The sequence below is a fragment of the Felis catus genome, chromosome E1 (genome assembly GCF_018350175.1).
Source record: "Felis catus isolate Fca126 chromosome E1, F.catus_Fca126_mat1.0, whole genome shotgun sequence".
Classification (NCBI taxonomy): domain Eukaryota; kingdom Metazoa; phylum Chordata; class Mammalia; order Carnivora; family Felidae; genus Felis; species Felis catus.
The window spans coordinates 56,402,411-56,423,659 of record NC_058381.1 but is presented as its reverse complement, the minus strand read 5'-3'; the positions used below and the strand labels follow the sequence as shown (position 1 = coordinate 56,423,659).

Below are 21,249 nucleotides of genomic sequence, written 5' to 3'. Positions count from 1 at the left end.
GTGCCCCGTTGAGTGAATTTTAACGATAGAGAAGAAGGGACAGTAAAGTGCTGTGGCAGAGACAGGAGCAGTTATAAACCAGGGGAGCAGAGTGGAGGAGTAGCATTTGAGCTGACTCTCAGCATGTTTTAGACTCCTAGAGAAAGGCGACAGAAGCATCTGAGATGGCCAGGGCAGGGCACGCAGAGGTGTAGGGCGGAGGCCGGGGCTCTGAGCAGGCCCGCTGTCTGGGAGAGCTTTGCTGTAGGAAGGCCTGCCTGATGGAGGCACACAGTGGCCGCCCAGATTCCAGCAGGCCGTCAGGATGACTCCACTGGCCCAGGCGGGAGGGAATCCTTGAGCTATTATAAACACAGAGCTCCTTGGGCACCCACTGGCTCAGTCAGTAGAGCACGTGACTCCTGATCTCAGGGTCGTGAGCTCAAGCCCCACGTTGGGTGTGGAGACTACTTAAAACCAAACAAAACTCCTGGAGAAAAGGTTATAGGGGCAGAATCCCCATCTGCCTGGGATGGGGTGAGGGTACTGGCCCAGGTGACTGATAGCTGGGGTGTCGGGAATGGGTGGGGAGGCAAAGGTAGTGTTTGTGTTAGGTCGATTGAGCTGGAACTAACCCGATATCCAAGCGGAGGTGCCTGGCAGGCAGTGAGGCCTCTGCTGGTTTTGTGTTCTCCTTCAGAAGGAAAGCGGTTTATAATCCTGGGGAAACCTGGGGTGTTCCCGTGTCACAGCTGCTGGGTGACCTGTGTCACCTGAGCTGCAGGCTTTGTATGGCCCTAGCAGATGCTGTGCCTCAGGCAGGATGTGCTGACTGAAGTTTGCACCTCCCCTGGGAGACAGCCATTCCAGGCCAGGGCGGCAGAGAAGTGAGGACAAGAGAAACCGCCCCTCCTCCGCACGTAGCCCCCTGATGGAGGGGCCCTCAGCGCCCCCGATGCCCCCCTCACCCTCCGTAGCCAGCCCCCTGCCCTTACACCCTTCCCTTTGCACTTAACTGTTTCCCTCCAGGAATGTGGCATAACTCCAGAAAGTGAGAATCTTACCATGTCATCGTCGGGAGCTATTGACCAGTCGTCTTGCACAGGGACGCCTCTCTCTTCCACAATCTCCTCCCCAGAAGGTACATGAGGGAGGGGGACTGCACGCTTGGCCCCTCGGCCCAGCACTCAGCACCCCTGACAGTTCCTCCAGGATGGACTTGGGCCAGCAGGTTGATACCTAAGTTGCATGACTAACGAGGCCAAAGTCAGAAGCAAGGGGGTCCTGCTGACAGCCAGGCAGGGGGGCAGGAGTCCTCGTCTGTTTCCCGGCCTGCCGTCAGCGGTTCCTGTAACATTAAGTCAGAGACGAGCAAACCCTGGCTCCCGGGGTAGAGTGCTGAGCTCTAAAATGCAAAGGGGCAGAACCTCGGAAAACCTTGAACCCGAAGCTTTTTAGGTAAGGGTGCGGTGTGGCCGCTGTGGTCCTCGCTGCCTGAGCACAGGGAGGTGGGTCCGCTCCTCAGTCCGCTCGCCGAAGCCTGACCTCCCGTCTCCTTCCTTCCGCTCCGGCCTCCCCAGACCCTGCCAGCAGCAGTCTGGCCCAGTCCGTCATGTCCATGGTGTCCTCCCAGAGCCGCCACTCCCAGATCAGCACCGACACGGTCTCCTCCATGTCCGGCTCTTACATCGCCCCCGGCACTGAAGAAGAGGGAGAGGCGCTCCCTTCGCCCCGGGCCGCCAGCAGGGCCCCCTCAGAAGAAGGAGAGGTGAGGGAAGAGCCCGGGGTTGGGGACGGTCCTTGCTGCCGTGACTCGGCACACGCGGCCAGGGCAGCTCGCCCCACGGTCTGCCGGGGGGAAAGCTGCCGAGTGCCCACCGGGCTCGGAAGGAGGGCCTGGCAGACGAGGTGGGGTCGTTGAATCAAACACCCCTCACCTCTGACCCTTCTCTTTGGTGCCACTTCCGTGCCGAGGGCTCGGGTCGGTTTTGCAGCCCTGCGAGCTGGGTCTGTCTGTGCCTTGATCTCTTGCTCTGTGGCAGGTGATGCCGGCAGCATCTCCGGACAGCAACTTCGTCGGCCTCGCCGCCGAGGAGCAGGACGCAGAGGTAACGCCGATGGTGGGGCTGTTGGCGCTGGCGGAGGTGGGGGGGGCATGGTAGGATGGGTGCTGTTCTGGAAGAGGCCACCTAAGGTGGCAGGCTTGGCTCAGTTGGGGGTGGGGTGTGGTGTGCAGGGGAGGGTGGCCACACACTCCGGTCAGTGGACTGTCCCACAGCACCGTGCGCCAGTCCCAGCGTAGCAGGTGTGGAACGGGTCCTAGAGGGAACTGTTCTGGGTCGGACCCTCCACCTGAGCGTGTGTGTCCTTCGTTCGCTCAGTATTTACACAGAATGACTGTCTCAGGCACCTCCTGGCACGGGATGACACAAAGACCCCAGTGACCTGGTGTTGGCCTCCCCCCCGACCCTGACTGTATAGACAGACTCATGCAGAGGCGCCCGGCTGGCTCAGTCACAAGAGCTTGCAACTCTTGATCTCAGGGTCGTAAGTTCGAGCCTCATGTTGTGTGTAGAGTCACTAAATGTCCTGTTCGTCTAGAAGCCCCATGGCAGATGGTGCGGACAGGATTACAATTCAGTATGAGAATGCCCTGATGAAGGTATTCGGGAAGTGCGTGGCAGGCCCAGGTCACAGTGAGGGCACTAGCACTCTTTCTTGAGCCAGATGCTCTCACGGGAGTAGAGCCCGTTGGGGTTTGGGATCCCAAAGGAATTTCTGAAAGTTCCATGATCTTACTATTTACCTTTTCATTTGACAACTTTTATTTCCACCTTCAAGAGACAGAGACAGTATGAGCTAAACTGTTACCAAGGCTATTCTTGACATTCCCCGGGCACATCTGTGACGGGCCTCAGACGCGGTCCCTGCGGGCAGACCATGCCTCACCAAGGAAAATCTGTCTCTGCTCAGCCTCCCGGGCCCCTCAGACACGACGGGAGATGTGTGCCATTGACGTAGGCCCTGGAGTGAGATACCATTAGGCCAATTACTTCTGTCTTCAGCTGGTCAACAGATTCATTGTACTGCTTTTACAGACTCATAGCGCCTTCCTTCTGTCCTAGGGAAATGATGTTATGGAGGAAGAGGACGGACCCCCCCCACAAGAAGATGGTAAAAGGCCTGGTCTTTCGCTCCCTCTTATTAGATTTCCCCTCTTGGGATTCTTCAAAGGGTACAGAAAGGGACACCGGGATGACTCGGTGGCACCAGTGTGCCTGGTGGGGAAAGGCGGCCTTCTTGATGGAGTATCAAGGCAAGCAGGGAGTCTGAGGGCCGCAGCGATCTTCCTGGCTTTTTGGAGGCCTCAGGGCCGAGGACATCAGGACGGAGCTGCTTCACAAAGCGCACGGGGAGCTCTAAATTCGCGCGGACTAAGTTCTGAAGCTTCTTGGGCGACCCTCATCACCTTCCTTCCTTCCCGCTTCCGCTTTGCAGCTGAGCCCTCCCCCCGCCCCCCCAGAGCTGCTCTGGCAGCCCCAATGATTAGGAACAGCAGCAGAACAGTTTCCTCCACGTGGGAGAAAGGACCGTCAGGCAGTTGGGAAGAAGGTGGCTGACGTTTCGCTAGTGGAGGGACCTTCGGAGCCCGTAGGCGCAGAGCAGGGGTGAGAAGGCGACAGACGCCAGCTGCTCCGTGTAGACGAGCGTTTGTAGGCTATCGTCACAATTTTCTTTACTGTAACTCACGCCCCCATTATATCTTCAGATGGAAGAGTTTTGTTTCTAGCAAGGCTGGGAGAGAAGGAATGATCTTCAGATCAGGGAAGTGAGAAGAGTCGGGGGGTGGGGGGTACTGGGAGAATCCCCCTGGGAATGGACTACCACGTGCTCCAGGGGCCAGCGTCTCTTTCCTCCCTCAGAAGGGCACCTCCAGAGCAGACCCGGGCCGCAGCCCGGACGCAGATGTCATCCTACCTGCTTCTGCTTTAGCGCTGGCCATTGCTTGGGGAGTTCAGGGGTGTGCATGCTGGCCTGACCACTCTCCCCGGACCAGGAAGCCCTGAAGGAGGAGGGGACAGCCGCCAAGGCTGTGCCCCTGCCACGCTTGCACGCCAGCCCAAGCCAGGGCCCGGCGCGTCGTCCGCTCGGTGGATGCCTTCAGCGCTCAAGGTCCCTGAGTTGCCCTTTGTGATTGCTTCCCGCCCATAGAATACTCGCTTCTGAAAACTGCAGGGTGGCGAGCGGTTTCTGCCTGACATCCCACGGCCCGCACGGTGGTTTTACGTTTTTTCCTCTCCCTTTCACCAAGAGAAAAACGGCAGCACAGGGGGAGCTAGAAAAAATAACTTCTGAAACTCTCCCCTTCCCCTCACGTGTCTGCAGGTTTCTGGTCAGACCCTTAAGGCAGCCTCAAAATAACAAGTTTCATAGGAAAACAAAACATAATTTTGTGAATGTGGTGATTCTGATTTTATATGCAAAATTATGGAAACTGAGACTTTTAGTGTCTGTTGTATGTATTTATCATCTTACAGAGCCTTGTGGTCATAAACACGCACGTGCGTGCACACCACACACACACACACACACACACACACACACACACACACCAGACCCAGGCAGGAGCAGGCGTAGCTTCAGCAGATGCTCTCCCTAGCTTTCCCCGCCGCAGTCCACACCAGTGCGGTTCTGCATGAGCCGGTGCCCCGCGGCCTCCAGCGGGCTGAGCACCTGCTGGGAAGCAGCCAGTTAGGGAGACAGGGCAGGACAGGGCAGGCACACAGGCAGCCTCACACAATTTGATTCCTTTATTGTCCACTCTTTACCCACTTAATTACTGTCTTTTTTTTAAACATATGATTTGATTTTTTTTGTCTCCATCCTTAAGATTTTTTTTTTTTTTTTTAAGGACAGCAAAGCAGAGAAAAAATACCGCCAGCCCCTCTCTAACTGCGTTAACTCCCTTACAGGCCAGAGGACACGCGCATTTCTAGGTATGGAGTGTGACAATAACAATGACTTTGGCATCGCAAGCGTGAAAGCACTGGACAATAAGCTGTGCCCTGAGGTCTGCTTACCCGGTGAGTGGCAGTCTGCTGAACACGAACTTGGTGGGAGATGCTCCCCTGCTCGCACCCCTGCTCTCACCCTGGGACACCTGTCTCCTGCCCCGGCCTTCCTGCAAGAAGGCATGGGCTGTGCTAGGCTGCTGGAAGCCAGATGCTGAAAGGAAGTGAGGAGGCCTCGGGAGAGTCCTTGAACTTGTGCAGAGCACACCCTGCCCTGAGCAAGAATATGAGGACAGGACGACAGGAGTAAAAAACCCCCCTTCTTCCGAATTGGCCTGACCAAGCAGCCTTCCACCCCCATCCTGCAGGCCCCGTGGCAGGTAGCCTGGTCTTGTTTTCATCAACAGGAAGTTTGAGGCAGACCCCGCCTCTCTAAGAAGGTCTTGGAAAGATAGCCTGAACCTTTGGAAAGGGGATCCATAGCTCTTCAGAGGAATGGGGAGGAATTTGAAAGCCGACATTTTTTAGACTAGCAAATGGCTCTGTGATCCAGTGAGCTTTGGGTTACATTTGCATTGTACTTACTAGACTTGGATCCCAGAGGAGAAGTCAGGGGTCGAGGGTGACTATGCTCCCCGGAGCCCTGACTTTAAGTTGAGTCAGGACTATCGATAGGCCCCCTTTTTCCCTCTCATGATACTAAGCCGAACCTGGGATAACTTCCTATACGGGAACCGCGTTAATCCCGCTAAGCACCCACCCCCTTCTATTCCATGTGCTCGTTCAAGGGCTCCACGAACCCCTCCTCTGAAGCCGAGTCACGGCCGGGTAGACTAGGTCAAAACCGCCCTCCTGGTTTCACAGCAGAGATGGTCATCCACGTTGTGGTGTCTGTAAATCTCTTCAACATCCCCTGAAATGGAGACTTATTTGAACTTCAGAACAGCCACGTCACATCATGGGTCCAGTGCTTTACTCGCTCAGCGAAGCAGCTAGAGGCGTCGGAACAGCACAGCCTCCTGTGGTGGCTGCTCTCCGTCAGCCTAGGAGAGACACGGGGATTCGCACGCCCTGCCCCACACAGGCTTGTGGCGGGGAAGCCGTAATCCCCAGAAGGCGCTTTCTCCAGCCTTTCAAAGGCCTCTCCGGTTGTTTTCTATTTAGTTTGTCCTGAAGATCCTGCCCAGGACTCTTCACGTTCAGTGAGGACAAAAGATGCCGTGTCAGGCCTGGACTGGAGCTGTGGGGCCCAGGCACACTTCACTTCCTGCCTTCCCACTCCGTATCTTGCTTCCGTCTGTCCATTTGTTTTTCACGTCTTTTTGCCAAATGTAAATCTGTCTGTCTGGTTTGTTTCTTTTGAAGCTCATTTATGTTATGTAGACCTCGTATGGAAGTTCATGTTCACTCTGCGCCAGCACTGTCCCCGCGCCCCCCTCCCCCCCGCCAGCCATGCTGTGCCCGACACCAAGCTTGCTGGGCGTGTGCACATGCCAGAGGCTTCTGCCTAGGTCTCCGGTCCTAACTGGCGAGGGCCTGCACTCAATAGGAGATTTTCTGAGAAAAAAATATTTGTTAAAATAGATGAGTCCCCGTTCCACAAAAAATGGGGATGCTTCTGTGGCAAGCATTATGAGGACGAGTCGTTTTGAATTGGCATCCTGGGGCACGAGTCGGGAATGATGACATCTCTGTCCTCTCTGCCCTGTGTCTGTGGCAGCTCACTAGCAGCCGTCCTTCTGCTAGGCTCCTGTCTCCCTCGAGGGGCTCCCCCTCACCCCCGTTTTCTGGCAGAGGGGGCTGCCAGGAACGGTTTTAGCCAACCATGCTGCTGGAAACTGACTTTGTTCCTTCCGCTCCCTCCGCCTCCTGACTCTCTCTGGCCAACCTGCTTGTTGATATTTATTCCACTTGCGGGACTGCGGGAAGACGAAAGGACCCCCGGGGTTCCTTGTGGTGCTCTCAAGAGCCAGCGCGCTGGGATTAAGCTAGGTTCACAGTCCAAGCCAGACGTGCAGCCAAATGCCTGTGACGCCTGTCGGGAGAGCGACTCAGGTAGAAGCACTTGAGGTGGCCCCTTGTGCCCTCTCACCACAGGTCTCAAGGGCTCTTACAGGAGAGGGAAGGCGCATCTGCTTTCTCGGCCAAATGTTCCTCTGGTTCTGCCGTTAGCATCACACTGGTAGCAGCCTGCTGGGGAACTCTCTGGAAGCATCTGTTGGATTAATAACAGGAGCATCCGCTTTGGTAGGTCCAGTGGAATAAATAGGCCTCTTCGCGCTCAGCTGTTAAGTCCAAACCATCCTCTGGGATACCCACAGGCTGGCTCAGCTCTGTGTTCTGCGGCCACCAGGACAGCTTCTCAGGCACTTGGTCTCTGCTCGAGTCGGTTTCCCTCTCCGGGTGGCGCCACTCCCGTCACGGAGGGCTGATGAGAAGCGGAGCCAAGGGGAGCATCCCGCGCTCTCCCCGCCCCACGTGCCACGCTCCCCATGCTCATGTGTGCTCTGCCGGGAGACCCGGCCCGTGACGAAGACCACGCAGGTCCCCGTCCTCACCACTCCTATCCCACTTGTGGGAGTGTCACTGAGAGGGCACCCGTGGCCTTCCAGCCCTTCTTCCCCTAAGAAGCTTCTGGGCCTTCTTGGGCTCCAAGACCAAGGGGGTGGTATGTTCTGAGAGTGTTCTAAAAGGTCTCAAGGGGAGGGAGCCTAAGTTGACTGGTGCAGGTGGTGAGCAGGTTGGGACCGTGAAGCCATGCTGAGTGGATGTGGCTCCAAGGAATTGGATGAAATACCACGCAGGTGGCAACATAGTGGCCAGAGGACCAGTGACAAGTCTGGGTAGTGTAAGTGATAAGGTTCTGGGTAGTGTAGGTGATAGGGGGGAAAAAAAGCCAACATAATTTGGGTTTGTTAGTGGAAATAGAGATACATTGTTAAATGACCGCAGTGTGCAGGAGGGGACATGTCCAGCGAAGCACAGCAATACCGGCAAAAACTTGAAATCCAGTTTCCTCCTGTCTTCAAGCCTCGTAACCCGAGGCTGAGATGCACCTAGAAGAGTTCATATTTCCTAGACGTGAAGGAAAAATCTGAATTAGGTTTCTCTTTCCCCTGGAAACTCCATGAGACAATCAAACTGTCAGAGCGCCCACATTTATTTAATCAGGGGCTTGGTAGAGCTGGGAAAGGGCTGTGCAGAATTCCCCTAAATGTGCTCCCCAAATCTACCTCTAGAGGTCTCTCTGCCCTCCTGTTTCCCATCCTCTAAATGGAAAGGCACCTTGGTCTGTCGCCACGACAGATTTTCAGTCAACAAGCTCCAGTTTCTGGCTGCAGGGCCGGACCCAGTGGGAGCATGTGTTCGGGAAGCCCCGTCTGCGAGCCGGTTGCCCTCTGCAGCCAGGCTCCCCCTTTGCACATGTGACCCGGGAGCAGCAGCAGGGTTCTGCTGGGGGCCCCTCGGAGTCCTTTCGGGGGGGAGGGGGGGGAGCAGGAAGGGCACCACGTGATTGCTGCTAACCCTCCCCTCGCCACGGAGTGAATTAAGAAGCCGGCGAGAACAGATCCTTCAGGTCTGAGTGCTGAGTCTATTCCGGCAGGATCGGTTCCAGGCCCTGGCTCAGGGTTCTAGAGCGGTGGAGTCTGTAGCAGGCACTCGTGTGAATTCAGAGTGAGGGCGGCCTGTCGGTCCGGTGTCTCGTGGCGTGCTGGTTGGCGGCGGCGGTGGCGTGGATTTTATTTTGTGCATGCATGTGTGTCTTCTCTCTCGTTCACCGTTTGCTTTTGGTCTTTCCTACCGAACAGCCGCAGTTCCGGAGTCCTGCCCCATAAACATTGAGGAATAGGTATGAGATCTACCAAATTATATAAGTGAACAAACAACTCATTGTATTTGGGGGTTCCTGACTTAAAGGGCAGTCTTGCCTTCTGTCCATCCTGTCACACTGAAGAGAGCCTCCCTTAGAGGAGAATGCACTTTGGCCCATGTCCTAGACTCCAGGGAATCGAAATCTCCAGCTTCCATCTAGATTCGAGAGACACCGCGAATTTTCTGTTCCACTCACTTCTCTGCCCCAGGGGCCCCCCCCTCCGCACACTGACGCCAGAGCCTTTAGATGGATGATCACACCAGGGCACTTCCGGGAGATACGCAGTTTATAGCTATTCAGTCCTAGTGTGCGGGCCGTGAAAGGGTCTTGGGCGGGCCCTGGCGTGAGGCTGAGCCCCTCAAACACGAGCACAGTGAGCCTCGGGCCCTCCCTCTGCACCGGCTCAGCCCGGCCTGTCCCCTGCATGAGTCCTCTGAGGGCCAGGCCTGCCCAGAAGAGCTTGCAGTCTGACGGAGGAGGCCAAGGGCCTGGCGGTTCCCTCGCCGTCTGAGGTGCACACTGTGGCCGCAGTCGGGCTGGGGGCACCACCTGGGGGGCGCAGCCTGGAGGTCCGCCGGCCCCGTGGAGTCAGGTTTTCCCCGGGAGCCTCTGTGTCACAGGGAGCTTCGCACCGCGCTGGAGGGCGCCACTGGGAAAAGGCAGTCGAGGCCAGCATGAGAGTTGAGGGGAGACCCCCGGGGAGAGAAGAGGGCGGCCTGGACAAGGCACGCCCTGCTCAGCACACTCCCATGTCACCTTGTTTTGTCGTCCCAGCAGCCCTGTGAGGAGAGCACTCTGCTCCCATTCGATGGGTGGGTGAATCAAGGCTTCCGCCCAGGAGCACGCGGTCAGTCCGTCAGTCATGAGCCAGGAGGGAAGCCCGGGTTTTCTGATGACAGACAGGAGGTAGTGACGGATGAAATACAGAGCACGAAGGACGGAGGAGCCAAGAATAGGCTTCTAGACCAGGCAGCCGGTGATCCTTGTGCAGGAGCCGTGGCGGGTTTGGGGGAGGACGAGTTTTGTGGGTGCCGCCTGGGTGACCCCAAGGCTCTCGGGCTGGTGTCTCCCGGGGTTGATGGTGACCCCAGAGGGCTGCTCGGGTGGACAGAGATGAAGAGCAGCAGGTGGGCCCGTCACACCTGCGCCCCCCCCCCCCCACCTTTCTGTCCCTGGCACCCTGCTGAGCAACCAGCCCCGTCCTGCCCCTCCCGGCTCCCACGGCAAACACTGACACCGAGCCCAAATTAACACGCTCTTCTCACTCCCCTCCACTGCTTCCTGCCCTGGGGAAAACCTCAGCCCGACCCCCCATAACATCTAGGCAAACTTCAAAACAAAGACACGGAAGTGGATTGCAGGGCAGGTGCACAGAACGAGAAATACCCTGTATGTTCTTCTCTGCAGTCCATGGTGGCCGTGACTGTCCCTAGCCCATTAGGACAGGGACAGCCCCCTGCCCCCTGGGTGCCCACCTCGCCCGATCCTCTCTCCTTCGCTGTGGCCTGCACACACATGGGGGTCTCAGGTAACACGCGTCCTGCTAGCTTCCGTGCCGAACTCCTGGGCTGTCCTGCTGGAGATGCCATCCGGACCTGGCCGGGGGTCTGGCTCCTATCCCCTTCTTTTCTCTTCTCCAGGCACCTGGCAGGCCGATGACAACGTTGTCGGTCGTCGGCACACACAGCGCCCGCGCTTACCATCCGGCAGCCTGGAGGACCCCCAGGACAGGCCTTGCGTGTGGGGTCCTTTGGCCGTGTGAGAGCCCCAGCCCGTCCCTGGGCTCCCTGCCACCCTCACGTTCCATCCCGGCTTCACTGGACTGCTGGCCTCCTCGGCATCCTCAGCGAAACCTCGAAGACTCTCTACACCCAGATGCAAGCTAGACGTGGAGGTCAGCCTGCCCCCGCTCCCGGCCCGGTGTCCTCCGTAATCCCCACCCTTCCCCACCCAGAAGGAACTGGCAGCCTCCTCTCTCCTCGTGGGCCAAAGCCTCTCAGTGAACTGCAGCTCATGAGACCTCTTGCAGAGACTCTCTGGAAGGTACCCACCTTGACCTTCAGGTCCACGGGCTGGTTGCTCCTCGTGCATCTTTTTCTCCTTAGGGGGCACAGCCAAGAAGACCTGGAGTCTTGGCAGCTTCATTACAAACACCCCTCTGGCATTTTCTGGTCTCTGGGACATCTGGTCTGGTCACAGAGCTGGTCCCCTGTGCCTCGTGCATCTGTGTGCTTAGGAAGGAGGCCTCGAATCTGAGAATCCCCCAGTTACGTGATGACCCTCGGGAGGGTTATTTAGGAGCAGGTGCGTTCATGAAGGCCTGGGACCCCATCCTAAGGTGACCTTTCAGAAAACACATCCTTGACCACCTCTGTGTGCCAGGCACCTGTGTTAGGAGCTGTCGGATGTTCTCACATTCCCTCACCACAGCCCGGTCCGGTGGTGGTCTTCTATCTGTTGTCCCTGCCCCCACCCCTTTTTGTCAATAGTTGAAGAAATAGGCTGAGAGAGGGGTGGAACAGTGATTCTCAAGTCGGTGCCCAGGAGTCCCACAGGAAGTGGCACACGTGGAGCCGGGGCCTCCCCACCCCAAGTGTTACCCTTCCCTGCCTTCCAGACCTGCCGAGCCTGAGCAGGGGAGGGGGAGGCACTCCTCCCACAGGCTCTTTAGAGATTCAGAGATTCTGTGGTTCAGATCATATGCCCCACCCCCACCCCCGCCACCTCTCCTCAGCCCCGTGTGAGGCATGTCAACAGAAGTCTAAAACAGCGAGGCCAGGCTGTAAGCTGCTGGGAGTTCCTCCTCTCTGGACAGTGTTGTCATCGGTGGCTCCGCACCGTTCTTGCACAGATGTGTCTATTGGCTTTGGGAGAAGGTGGTCTTTTAGTGGAGCATGAGATAGGGAAGCAGAGTTAGATACAGCAATTTATGAGGCCCAGAGACCACAGAGCCTTTAGGCTCTGACCATCATGATGGCCTGTCTTTGTATTTGGAACTGTTACCCTGGAAGAGCCTTTCAGGGTCGTCTCCAACACCCCAAAGTGAGCCCCGTGCCCAGGGAACCCTTCACCCCTCCCGTGTGGCTTCTTTACACTGCCAGGCGGTGGTGACCCTTGCCCGGCCTAGTGGTTATGGCTCAGGTCCTGCCCTGGTGGGGGGGAAGGCCTGCTGTCCCAACAGACACGATATGTGAGTCATGCCTGAATCTAAGCTTCTGTCTTGAGTCCCCACGTCCCCCTCTCTGAGGCCCTGCCGGGGCTTCTGGACCCTGCTGCTTCAGGCCCGACTCCTGTCCTTTCCCCCGACATCCTTACGGCCCCTTCTGCGGTTGAGGTCAGAGCAATAACCCCACTGCCTGATTTCCTTGAAGTTTAAGCCCCAGGGAATGGGGAATCTTCCCTCAGCCGGGGGTGGCAGCCCACAGCCTCCCTCCCCTCTCGGCAGGTAGTATTCACCGTGTGGTGTTACCCAAGATGAAGGAGATGTAGGTAAACAGTTGCCACAGTGGCCAGGAGCCCTGAGAGAAAACCATTATCATCACCCCTCCCGGAGGGTCTGTGTCCTTCCTTACAGCACAGGCTGGGTCCTCTCCCAGCAAGAGGCTCAGAAAGATTCTTTAAGGTCTTGGTTCCATAATCAAGACATGCCCAGGTCAGAAATGGCCCTTTCGCTCCTGTTTCTCGGACCGATCCCTCTGTGTCTCTGTCACTCTGTCTCTCCTACCTCTTTGTTCTCATTTGGCTCTGAGGCAAGCAGAAACATCCCATCCAAAGGAGCTGGACTTTAGTCAGCTTGGTCAGGGAACAGGGCAGCTCCTGACCCTGCCGCACCCAGTCTGTCATCTGGAGACAGTTGTGTTATGAGCAGTTGGCCCAGTGAGGATGGGATGGGGCCTGGCCTCTCGCACAAGGGCACAGACTTCTGGAGGCCTGTGGCTTCTCCTGCCAACTCTGGCCCGAGGTCCCTGTGGCCTCCAGGTGGTGTGCTGATCCCGGCCGCATGGAGCCTTCCTTCCTTCCCCACCCAGCTCCACCCATTGGAGTTTATGCCCACACTGGGGCATCTCCTGGGCATAGAGCCGCACACTTTGAGCTGTCTCACCTGGGGAGAGTTGGTGTCCTGTCCACCTGATCTTGGCATGCTGGTTGATCACTTTCCTTAGGTCCTGCACACCTGGTGTGTGCAAGTGTGTGTGTGTGTGTGTGTGTGTGTGTACTGTTTGTGCCATCTGTGTACCCCTCACTCCCTGGAGTACACTCGTGGGCACACTACAGTGGGGACATCAAGGATGCAATATTTATGGACTGCTGCATGATTCTTTAAAACGAATAAAACTGTTTACAAGGGAAGGAGAGCTATTAACTGTGTCCTTGGCTCATTTGTGAAAGTTTCTGTCCGACTTTCTCCAGCACTCAAACATTTTTCCTCAAGAGAATCTCCAGATGGCGGAGTGGGGGAGGCAGAAGGTAGGGAAAGACCTGCTCCGCGTGGGAGGTGGGAGTTGAGGGGCCACCCTGAGGACACGGGCTTCCCACTCCCTGCCCTCCAGCTTCTGGGCAGAGGCCTGAGTAAGGAGCCCTCACCCCACCCTCACCCTTAAACCCGAGAACTTCCGTCACTGCAGCTCCTCAATAATTGAAGAGCAGGAAAGCTGGTGACCGGCCAGAGACCAGGAGGAGGGGAGGAAGCAGCCCCTGGTGTCCCCCTACCTTTAGTCCATGCCACTAGAAGGTTGGTGAAACGAACGGGGCGAATGACCCTGCTAGGAGAATTCCGCAAGTCTGTGACCTCTGTGAGTTTCACTCACCGGCTTTGTTCCCTCAGCTATCTGAAAAGGAGGGAGAGCGCTTCCGCAGAAGCCTCTGGAAAGTCAGCTTCCGGGAACCTTGCCGAATGCAGGGGTGGGGAGGGAGCCGCTTACCGGGAAACCCTGCTCGCCTTGGTGTGCCTGGGATCGGTGCAGCCATTGCTGCGGGCCTGAGCGGCAGGTGGCATCGGAGAGTCAGACCTGCCCGCGGGCACCCAGACGACACTCAGGGTCGGGAGGGTGGGAAAGGGCACAGAAACGTGAGCCCAGAGGAGAGGAAAGGAAACCCCAAGCACACGATTCCCGAGCCTGAGCCGGCTCCCAGCCTTCCCAGCCTTGGCCCCCGCGCCCCTGGCTCCGTCCGCGGAGCCGTGGACGCCCGGAGCAGCCGGGACAGGAAGGGAGCGAGGGCGGGAGTGCGGCTGCCCCGGCGGACGGCTCGCGGGCGTGCCGGGGGCCTCGGGCGAGAGCCGCGCGCTTCCCCGAGTCCTGCGCGGGGCCCTCGAGCGGGAATGCGCGGAGCCGGGACGCGGTGGCGGGTAGGGGGGCTGGGTGGCGCGGGAGAGGGCGGCAGAAGGAGGGAGTTCGAGGAGAGTTACCGCCAGAGAGAGTGGCTAGAGCCCGCGATCTCCTTAGAAACGCACTGGCCAATAGCAGCAGCGGAAGCTGTTTATGGGGGCGGAGCGTCGCCATGGCAGCAGAAGAAGCCTTTGCAGCGGCTACTTAATGCCGGTCCGGGGGCCACTAGCGCTCAGAGAGGCGCCGTCGGGCGGGGGGGCGACAAGGGGCGCTGGCGGGGCACTCGAGCTGGGTACAGAGAGCCGCGGGGGGTGGGAGGAACTTCTTCCAGAACCTTCCTTTGGCCCGGGCTGCGCTCTGAGCCAGGTAAGGGACTGAGACGGCTGCTGGCCGCGGGAAGGGAGGGTGTCTGTACCAGCCCGCTCTCCCATCCGTCCTCGAGTGAATTGGTGGACCCGGGAATGATATCTGAGTTTGGGGGACACTTACTTCTCGCCCCCTGTAATTCCTATCCTGTTTCCTTGCTTCCCCGTTACCCCCCATCCTAATATCTCTTTTCAAAAATCAGACGACTTCCGCGTCTCTGGCCTCTGCCCTCCTGGGCTCCCTCGCCCCGTTTCCATTTGTTGTGAGAGGGTTGATATCCCGCTCTGGGGGAGAAGGTGATAGCCTCGGATACCCAGTAAAGAAAGTCTCCTCTAAAACCTCGGAGAGGAAAAGAGTGAGATGGACACAGCGGGGGGTCGGACCCCAGGGCACTGGTTCTGTTTCCCAGACCTCGGCCAGCAAAGATCCTCCCCAGCAGCGGGGACGATTTTAGAGGAGCCTCCCCCTCCTCGCACACACTCTCCCATCGAGGGTGGGGAAAGTGCTCAGCTCCCGCCGTGGTCCTTCGCAGGAACCACACTGGTCTTCCGAGGAGGCGACCCCCTGGTCGCGGGATGGAAGCGCGCGTCCGGGAGGCCCTGTAACTGGAGCCGCGGGAGTCAGCGGGCCGGAGAGCGCGGCGGGCTACCCCCAGCTCAGCCGTGGATGTTGACCGCCCCCTCGGAGGGTCCCCGCAGACATGGCGGAGAGCTGGCTACGCCTCTCGGGTGCAGGGGCGGCGGAGGAGGCGGGGCCGGAGGGCGGCCTGGAGGAGCCCGACGCCCTGGACGACAGCCTGACCAGCCTGCAGTGGCTGCAGGAATTCTCCATTCTCAACGCCAAGGCCCCCGCCCTGCCGCCGGGGGGCACCGACCCCCACGGCTATCACCAGGTGCCAGGCTCGGTCGCGCCGGGGTCGCCCCTGGCGGCCGATCCCGCCTGCCTGGGGCAGCCGCACACTCCGGGTAAGCCCACGTCGTCATGCACGTCGCGGAGCGCTCCCCCGGGGCTGCAGGCCCCGCCCCCCGACGACGTGGACTACGCCACCAACCCGAGTGTGAAGCCGCCCTACTCTTACGCCACGCTCATCTGCATGGCCATGCAGGCCAGCAAGGCCACCAAGATCACCCTGTCGGCCATCTACAAGTGGATCACGGACAACTTCTGCTACTTCCGCCACGCTGATCCCACCTGGCAGGTAGGGGAGGTGCAGGTGGCGGCCGCTCCCTCCCCACTCACCTCCTTTCTCCCCACGCGGGGCGGACTGACTGGACTTAGGTCCCAGGTCCGCACGCCCTAGTAGGCTCGCTGTGCAGGCAGAGCCCCAAGGGAGGAAGGCCGTCGAGGAAGGACCTCAAGGGAGCCCAGTGCTTGGAACTGCCCCTCCCCTTGACTTCAGAGAGAGAGGAGGGAGGAGGTTGAAAGGGCTTTAGAAAGGATGCAGACCCCAAAATTCATGGGGAAAGCACCTGTCGCTCATCCAGTAGACCCAGCCCAAAGACCAGGGCCAGATTATGCGCGGACATGGTCCTCTAAGAGAGGATGATGGACTAAGGGACACATTTTTGTCCCAAGTCCTAGAATTCCTAGACACGGCCCTGCCCAAGGACAGTCTGTCAAGGCCCAACTCAGAATGGGATGCTGGAGCATGGCCCCTGCCAGGCTCTGCATTCTGTCTTGTTGCAGTTGGCCAGTGGAGGTGGGCTGGGGGTGGGGGGACATGGCATGTGAAGGCCAGCTGTGTCCCCCTGGAGGGACTGTGGGGCCTTCCTAAAGTAACGTTGCTGCCCCAGCCCCTCACCCAACTCCTCCTCAGTTTCCTGCCTCCTGTCCTCCCCCTCTTCTCAGTCAACCTCCCCGGGGGGACAATTACCTGGGCCAGGTGCTTTCCACAGGGGCTCTTCCTGCCGCACTCACTGGCTTCATGTTCCAAGTCTCCGGAACCTGGCACAGAGCAGCCAAGGGGCCCGAGCCTCCATGTAAACATCCCAGCCTTACTGGGGGGGCCACTACCCACCCACCTGCTCTGCCTTCTGGGCCCTAAACCCCTGTCCCCTGGCGTGGTTTGGACAAGACTGTGCACCTAGGAATGAACAAGGCAGAGTGGTGATTTGAGGCCAAGCAGATATGAGCCTTCCACTTTAGATCAGGGTCTAGTTGGAGAGAGAGGCCCCAGAACGCCCAGACTCTTCCCTGGGGCACCCACCAGGAGCAGGCTGCAGAATCCCAGTCCCAGGCCATTCCACACTTGCTGGGGCCCTGACTGGGGCAAGTGTCATTTGTACCCTCGATGAGAAAGCAGAGACCCCCCCCCCCCTTCTCTCCTCCCCCAAGCCCGTGAAGCTTAGGCCTCGGAACTTGGGCGTCAGGAATGAGTGCTGTGCTCCAGGCTGGGTAATAATCAACTGAGGCCTCATAGCCTGCGGGCGGGGGGGGGGGGGGGTCCGGGGGGCGGAGCGGGGAGGGCAGGCCAGCAGGGACTCAACAAACAGGGCAAGGCATCAGATCCCCCCCCACTTCATCCCTACACACGCTCAGAGCACACACCCTCACACCCTCCACAGCCCAGCACTCCCCACCCCCACCTTTCAACCCACCCACTCTTCACAAACAGGGCCCGCCAAGCCCAGGCCCAGGCCCAGGCCCAGGCGGAGGGAGATGGCCGTCCAGGCCCTGGGGGAGCTGAAGCCTTTGGCCAGAGACCGCAAGCGGTGGGGTAAGGGAGGGAGGGCAGGCCGGGGTGGCCCTGAGAGCCACCCTGCGGCTCAGGGCTCGGATGACTGAGCAGGCGGATATCCCGGCAACAGGGAACAAAAGCCCCCCGGCCGCACTCCTGGCCGCCGGTGCCCTGTGGCCTGTGTCCCAGAGCCACCGGTCAGAGCGCTGTGTCCGTCCCTCCTCCCCTGCGGGCAGGAGCACGAGTCGCCCCCCCCCCCCATCGCCGGCCCTTCCGGCTCACCCAGCCGACCTCTTTCTCTCCTCTCCCCCTCCCTTCCCCGTGCCCAGAATTCCATCCGCCACAACCTGTCCCTGAACAAGTGCTTCATCAAAGTGCCTCGGGAGAAGGACGAGCCCGGCAAGGGGGGCTTCTGGCGCATCGACCCCCAGTACGCCGAGCGGCTGCTGAGCGGGGCCTTCAAGAAGCGGCGGCTGCCCCCGGTCCACATCCACCCGGCCTTCGCCCGCCAGGCCTCGCAGGAGCCCGGCGCCGCCCCGTGGGCCGGGCCGCTGACCGTGAACACCGAGGCCCAGCAGCTGCTGCGGGAGTTTGAGGAGGCCACCGGGGAGGCGGGCGAGGGCAGGCTGGGGCACAAGCGCAAGCAGCCGCTGCCCAAGCGGGTGGCCAAGGTCCCGCGGGCCCCCAGCACCCTGCTGCTGACCCAGGAGGAGCAGGGCGAGCTGGAGCCCCTCAAAGGCAACTTTGACTGGGAGGCCATCTTCGAGGCCGGCGCTCTGGGCGGCGAGCTGGGCACCCTGGAGGCCCTGGAGCTGAGCCCGCCGCTGAGCCCCGCCTCGCACGGGGACGTGGACCTCACCGTCCACGGCCGCCACATCGACTGCCCCGCGACCTGGGGGCCTCCGGTGGAGCAGGCGGCCGACAGCCTGGATTTCGACGAGACTTTCCTGGCCACGTCCTTCCTGCAGCACCCCTGGGACGAGAGCGGCAGTGGCTGCCTGCCCCCGGAGCCCCTCTTCGAGGCCGGGGACGCCACCCTGGCCGCCGACCTGCAAGACTGGGCCAGCGTGGGCGCCTTCTTGTAAGAGGCCAGGCCCCGCCCCCAGATCCAGACAGTGCCCGCGTCAGGGCCCAGAATGCACCCCCCCACCCACCCACCCACCTGGCACAGGCCCACGGACGCCCTACCGCCCTGGGGAAGGGGCTGGGCCAGGTCTCCCGAGGCTGGCCCCACGAGGCCCTGCGGCCCCCAGCCCGGGCTGCCTTCAGATTCCAGCCCAGGAGGCTGAGAGCCGAGGCCCAGGACCAGAACTGCTGCCTCCCCGGCCCCCCCGGCCGCACACACAGTGTTTCATTGATCCTCCTCCTTCCTGCCCCAGGGACGGGCTCCGGCCCCGCACAGTGGGGGCTGCACGTGGAGGGGCGCTGGCCCGAGCTGGGGAGCGACAGTACAGGGCCCGCCCCTGGGTGCCTCAGCTACGACACCTCTCCCTCCTCTCCCGCTGTCCTCCCCAGGTCTCTATCCAGAGAAAGATCCCAGGTACAACAAATGCTAATTAGGTGACAGCAAATTAACCCCCTGGAGGCCCCTCCGGGCAAAGCCTTCCCCCTGGGCCTGGGGAAGGAGGGGGGAGGGGACAGAAGGCAGAGACAGAACGAGGTCAGGGAGCCTGGTGGGCGAGGAGGTTTTCTAAGGCCTCTGGGGTCTTTGCCTGGCCCCATCCCTAGAGGTGGGGGCAAAGAGTGTAAATCCCTAATCTTTGAGGCAGAGAGCAGTGGGGGAGTTGGGGTTCTGGGGGTTGGGGGCAGGGGCAGCTGAGCTGCAGTGGGGAGGGGACAGACAGACTAATGTAGTGAGCGTAGCTGTAGCTGAGGCTTAACTGGGAGGGATGGAACTTGCTAGAACCTCTGGGACCAGGAATGGTGGGGGTGGGGGGTGGGGGGGACGGATCGCCCGCATCCCTGCCCGCGCTTGCTGAGGGGGGAGTGTCCCGCTCTCCCCTGAGCCCCTCAGTCTGCTTCCCACATCCACCCTCCTGCCCTGTGGGGCAACCTAACCTTTTTCATGGAAAGTTATTTACAATAAGACATTTTTAAAAATAAAATTTTCAAAAATCTGAAAATGGACCTGCTTGCAACTTTAGGAGAAGGCAAGGGCCAGTTTGGGAGGAGGGGATTGGCCGGGAGGAAGATGTGGGGGCGCTGAGGCCTCCAGAGTGCCCCTTGATGAACTCTCCGTGACCTCTGTGTCCCCTGGGAGGAAGGGGCTGAGAAGCCGTCCTCAGGGGTCCCCTCCAGCCTGGGCCTCAGCACCTCCGTCTGCACAATGGGGAGAATTGCACCCATAGTCCCCGGGGAAAGGGCGACAAAGGAGACGCAGCCCCCTCCCTGGCCCTGGGGACTCACAAGGGCCAAGCATGCCCAGGGACACGCTCACATGTCCCTGACCGCGAGGGCCTGCCTGGGCTCGCCGGCCTGAGTCTGCGGTCCTGGCCTGGGCCTGTCTCCAGCATCACCCTCCCTGGGTCCTCTCCTGGAGGGACAGGGTGTGAGGCCAGAGGGCCCCAGCGCGGCGTGTGCTCACCCAGCCAGGCGCCTTCCCTCCCGGGCCCAACGCAGGCCGGAGGAGGAAAAGGCCACCAGGGGGGTCCCCCACGAGGGACCAGCCTACCGGAGTCCTAATGGGGAAACTGAGGCACGGGAAATGTGTGTGTGGGTGACGCACAGCGGCACCTTTCAGTCCCTCCCCCCAGCTTTGTCTGGAGCCCACCTCTCCACCCAGCCCCCTCCCACACCCGGGGCACAAACGAGCACTGTCTCGCACAACCCCACCCAGCCTCCACAGACCCCTTTCTCCCGAAGCCCCTTTCTTTCCCTTCTCTCCAGTCTGGCTCTAGGCCAACCTGGCATTCCCTGTGCTAACTTGCGGCTTTCACTTGCTAATTATTCCAAATATTTCGGGAGGGCGCACACACTGCTGGGCCAGGGGGTTGGGGCCTGCCTGAGCCCAGAAGCCAGCCCACCCCAGCCCCACAGCAGGCTGAGGCGGCTGCCTCCACTGAGACTCCCTTCACCCCTCCCTCTCTCTCCCCACCACCCCCACCAGCCTTCCTAGCCACGGTCCCCAGTAGAGGGGAACAAGGGGGCCCCAGCCTTCTCATTGACCCCCAGGATCAGCCTCCAGTCCTGGCCAAAAGGGAGTACACTCTGGATTGACAGGTGGGGTCGGACCAAGGCATCAGCGATTTTAAGGGTCTCCAGATGTTTCCAATAGAGGGGCTGGGCCGCTGAGCTTCACAGACTCTCCCCCGGGGCAACAGGCTGTGGGGAGAGCCCGATCCATCCCTGCTCTGGCCCTTGGCTGGGTGGGTTTTTAACCATGTTCATTTACCTCCTATTTATATATAAATTCAATGCAATCCCAATCTAAATAGATTTCGCGCCATGTGCCAGTAAGTTACAGACATGATGCCCCGTCAGCACTGAATACTTTAGCGTGTATTTCCTTAGAACAAGGACGCTCCCATGGAGGCCTAGCGCCGCGCCCACGGCCGGGAAACCAGCGCTCACGCTCACGCTCACGGGTGATCCCTCGAACCACAGACTATTCAGATTTGCAGACTGCCCCCTGCCAGGCTCACACGTTGCACTGCGTGGTTCTCTCTCTTTCGGGCTGTGTGGCTTGGCGCCCTTGACTCAAGCTCTCCCAGCAGGCTCCTTATCTCCTCTGATCCCCACCTTTGAGGTGAGAAGCCCCTGAACCACGACTGCGGGGACAGCGCCTTCCCGAAGCAGGGAGCCAGTTCGGTCTCCAGAGGCACCACCTTCCCCTGCTCTCCTTCCCCCATGGGTCCCCCAGCCAGGAATGTGATGGGGAGGGGGCAGGCAGGAGCTCAGACCTTGGGGGCCCGCCCGTCCCGGCTCCAGCACATCCTGTTCCACAGGACAGCCCCCACCCCCACCCCCTCCAGTGACTCTCTAGTGTCTGGAAGGTCCCGGGATTCCGGAGCACCT

At 59.8% G+C, this 21,249-nt stretch overlaps 2 protein-coding genes and 1 long non-coding RNA gene across 11 annotated transcripts in view; 2 read left to right on the top strand and 1 right to left on the bottom strand.

The window, feature by feature from the left end:
- The window catches only part of RNF157 (ring finger protein 157), an 82,264-nt gene extending 69,040 nt beyond the window's left edge, over positions 1–13,224 (top strand). For 3 of the 8 annotated variants that reach the window (XM_023244024.2, XM_045045373.1, XM_011289386.4), the window contains exons 14-19: positions 1,009–1,120; positions 1,560–1,747; positions 2,022–2,087; positions 3,105–3,153; positions 4,953–5,063; positions 10,506–13,224. In XM_023244024.2, coding sequence (XP_023099792.1) covers positions 1,009–1,120; positions 1,560–1,747; positions 2,022–2,087; positions 3,105–3,153; positions 4,953–5,063; positions 10,506–10,627 — 648 coding nt within the window. In that variant the 3' untranslated portion in view covers positions 10,628–13,224. Of the gene's footprint in view, positions 1–1,008; positions 1,121–1,559; positions 1,748–2,021; positions 2,088–3,104; positions 3,154–4,952; positions 5,064–5,779; positions 6,343–7,088; positions 7,226–8,800; positions 8,842–10,505 lie in introns of those variants that run through there. The other 5 variants (XM_023244025.2, XM_023244028.2, XM_045045372.1 and 2 more) reach the window with 5 other exon arrangements.
- On the bottom strand, positions 4,261–10,508 carry LOC123382128. Of its 2 annotated transcripts, XR_006590051.1 has the most exons (3): positions 7,311–10,508; positions 7,106–7,206; positions 4,261–7,026 (listed from the first exon to the last, which is right to left on the bottom strand). It is a non-coding gene; the product is annotated as an uncharacterized LOC123382128 (long non-coding RNA). The 2 variants fall into 2 exon arrangements; XR_006590050.1 differs by having other exon boundaries at positions 4,261–7,206.
- An 802-nt stretch (positions 13,225–14,026) lies between the features above and the next one.
- Positions 14,027–19,358, top strand: FOXJ1 (forkhead box J1). The gene is made up of 3 exons (XM_003997176.6): positions 14,027–14,558; positions 15,091–15,756; positions 17,565–19,358. Exons 2-3 carry the CDS (start codon positions 15,259–15,261, stop codon positions 18,318–18,320), a joined length of 1,254 nt encoding a protein of 417 aa, XP_003997225.1. The 5' UTR covers positions 14,027–14,558; positions 15,091–15,258; the 3' UTR covers positions 18,321–19,358.
- Positions 19,359–21,249: the final 1,891 nt, after the last annotated feature.

What these genes read in the sequence shown, in the direction of transcription:
- FOXJ1 (XM_003997176.6), top strand. Translation starts at nt 15,259, where the DNA reads ATGGCGGAGAGCTGGCTACGCCTCTCGGGTGCAGGGGCGGCGGAGGAG. An exon ending in ACGCTGATCCCACCTGGCAG is followed by an intron (nt 15,757 to 17,564) that starts GTAGGGGAGGTG and finishes CCCCGTGCCCAG; the next exon opens with AATTCCATCCGCCACAACCT.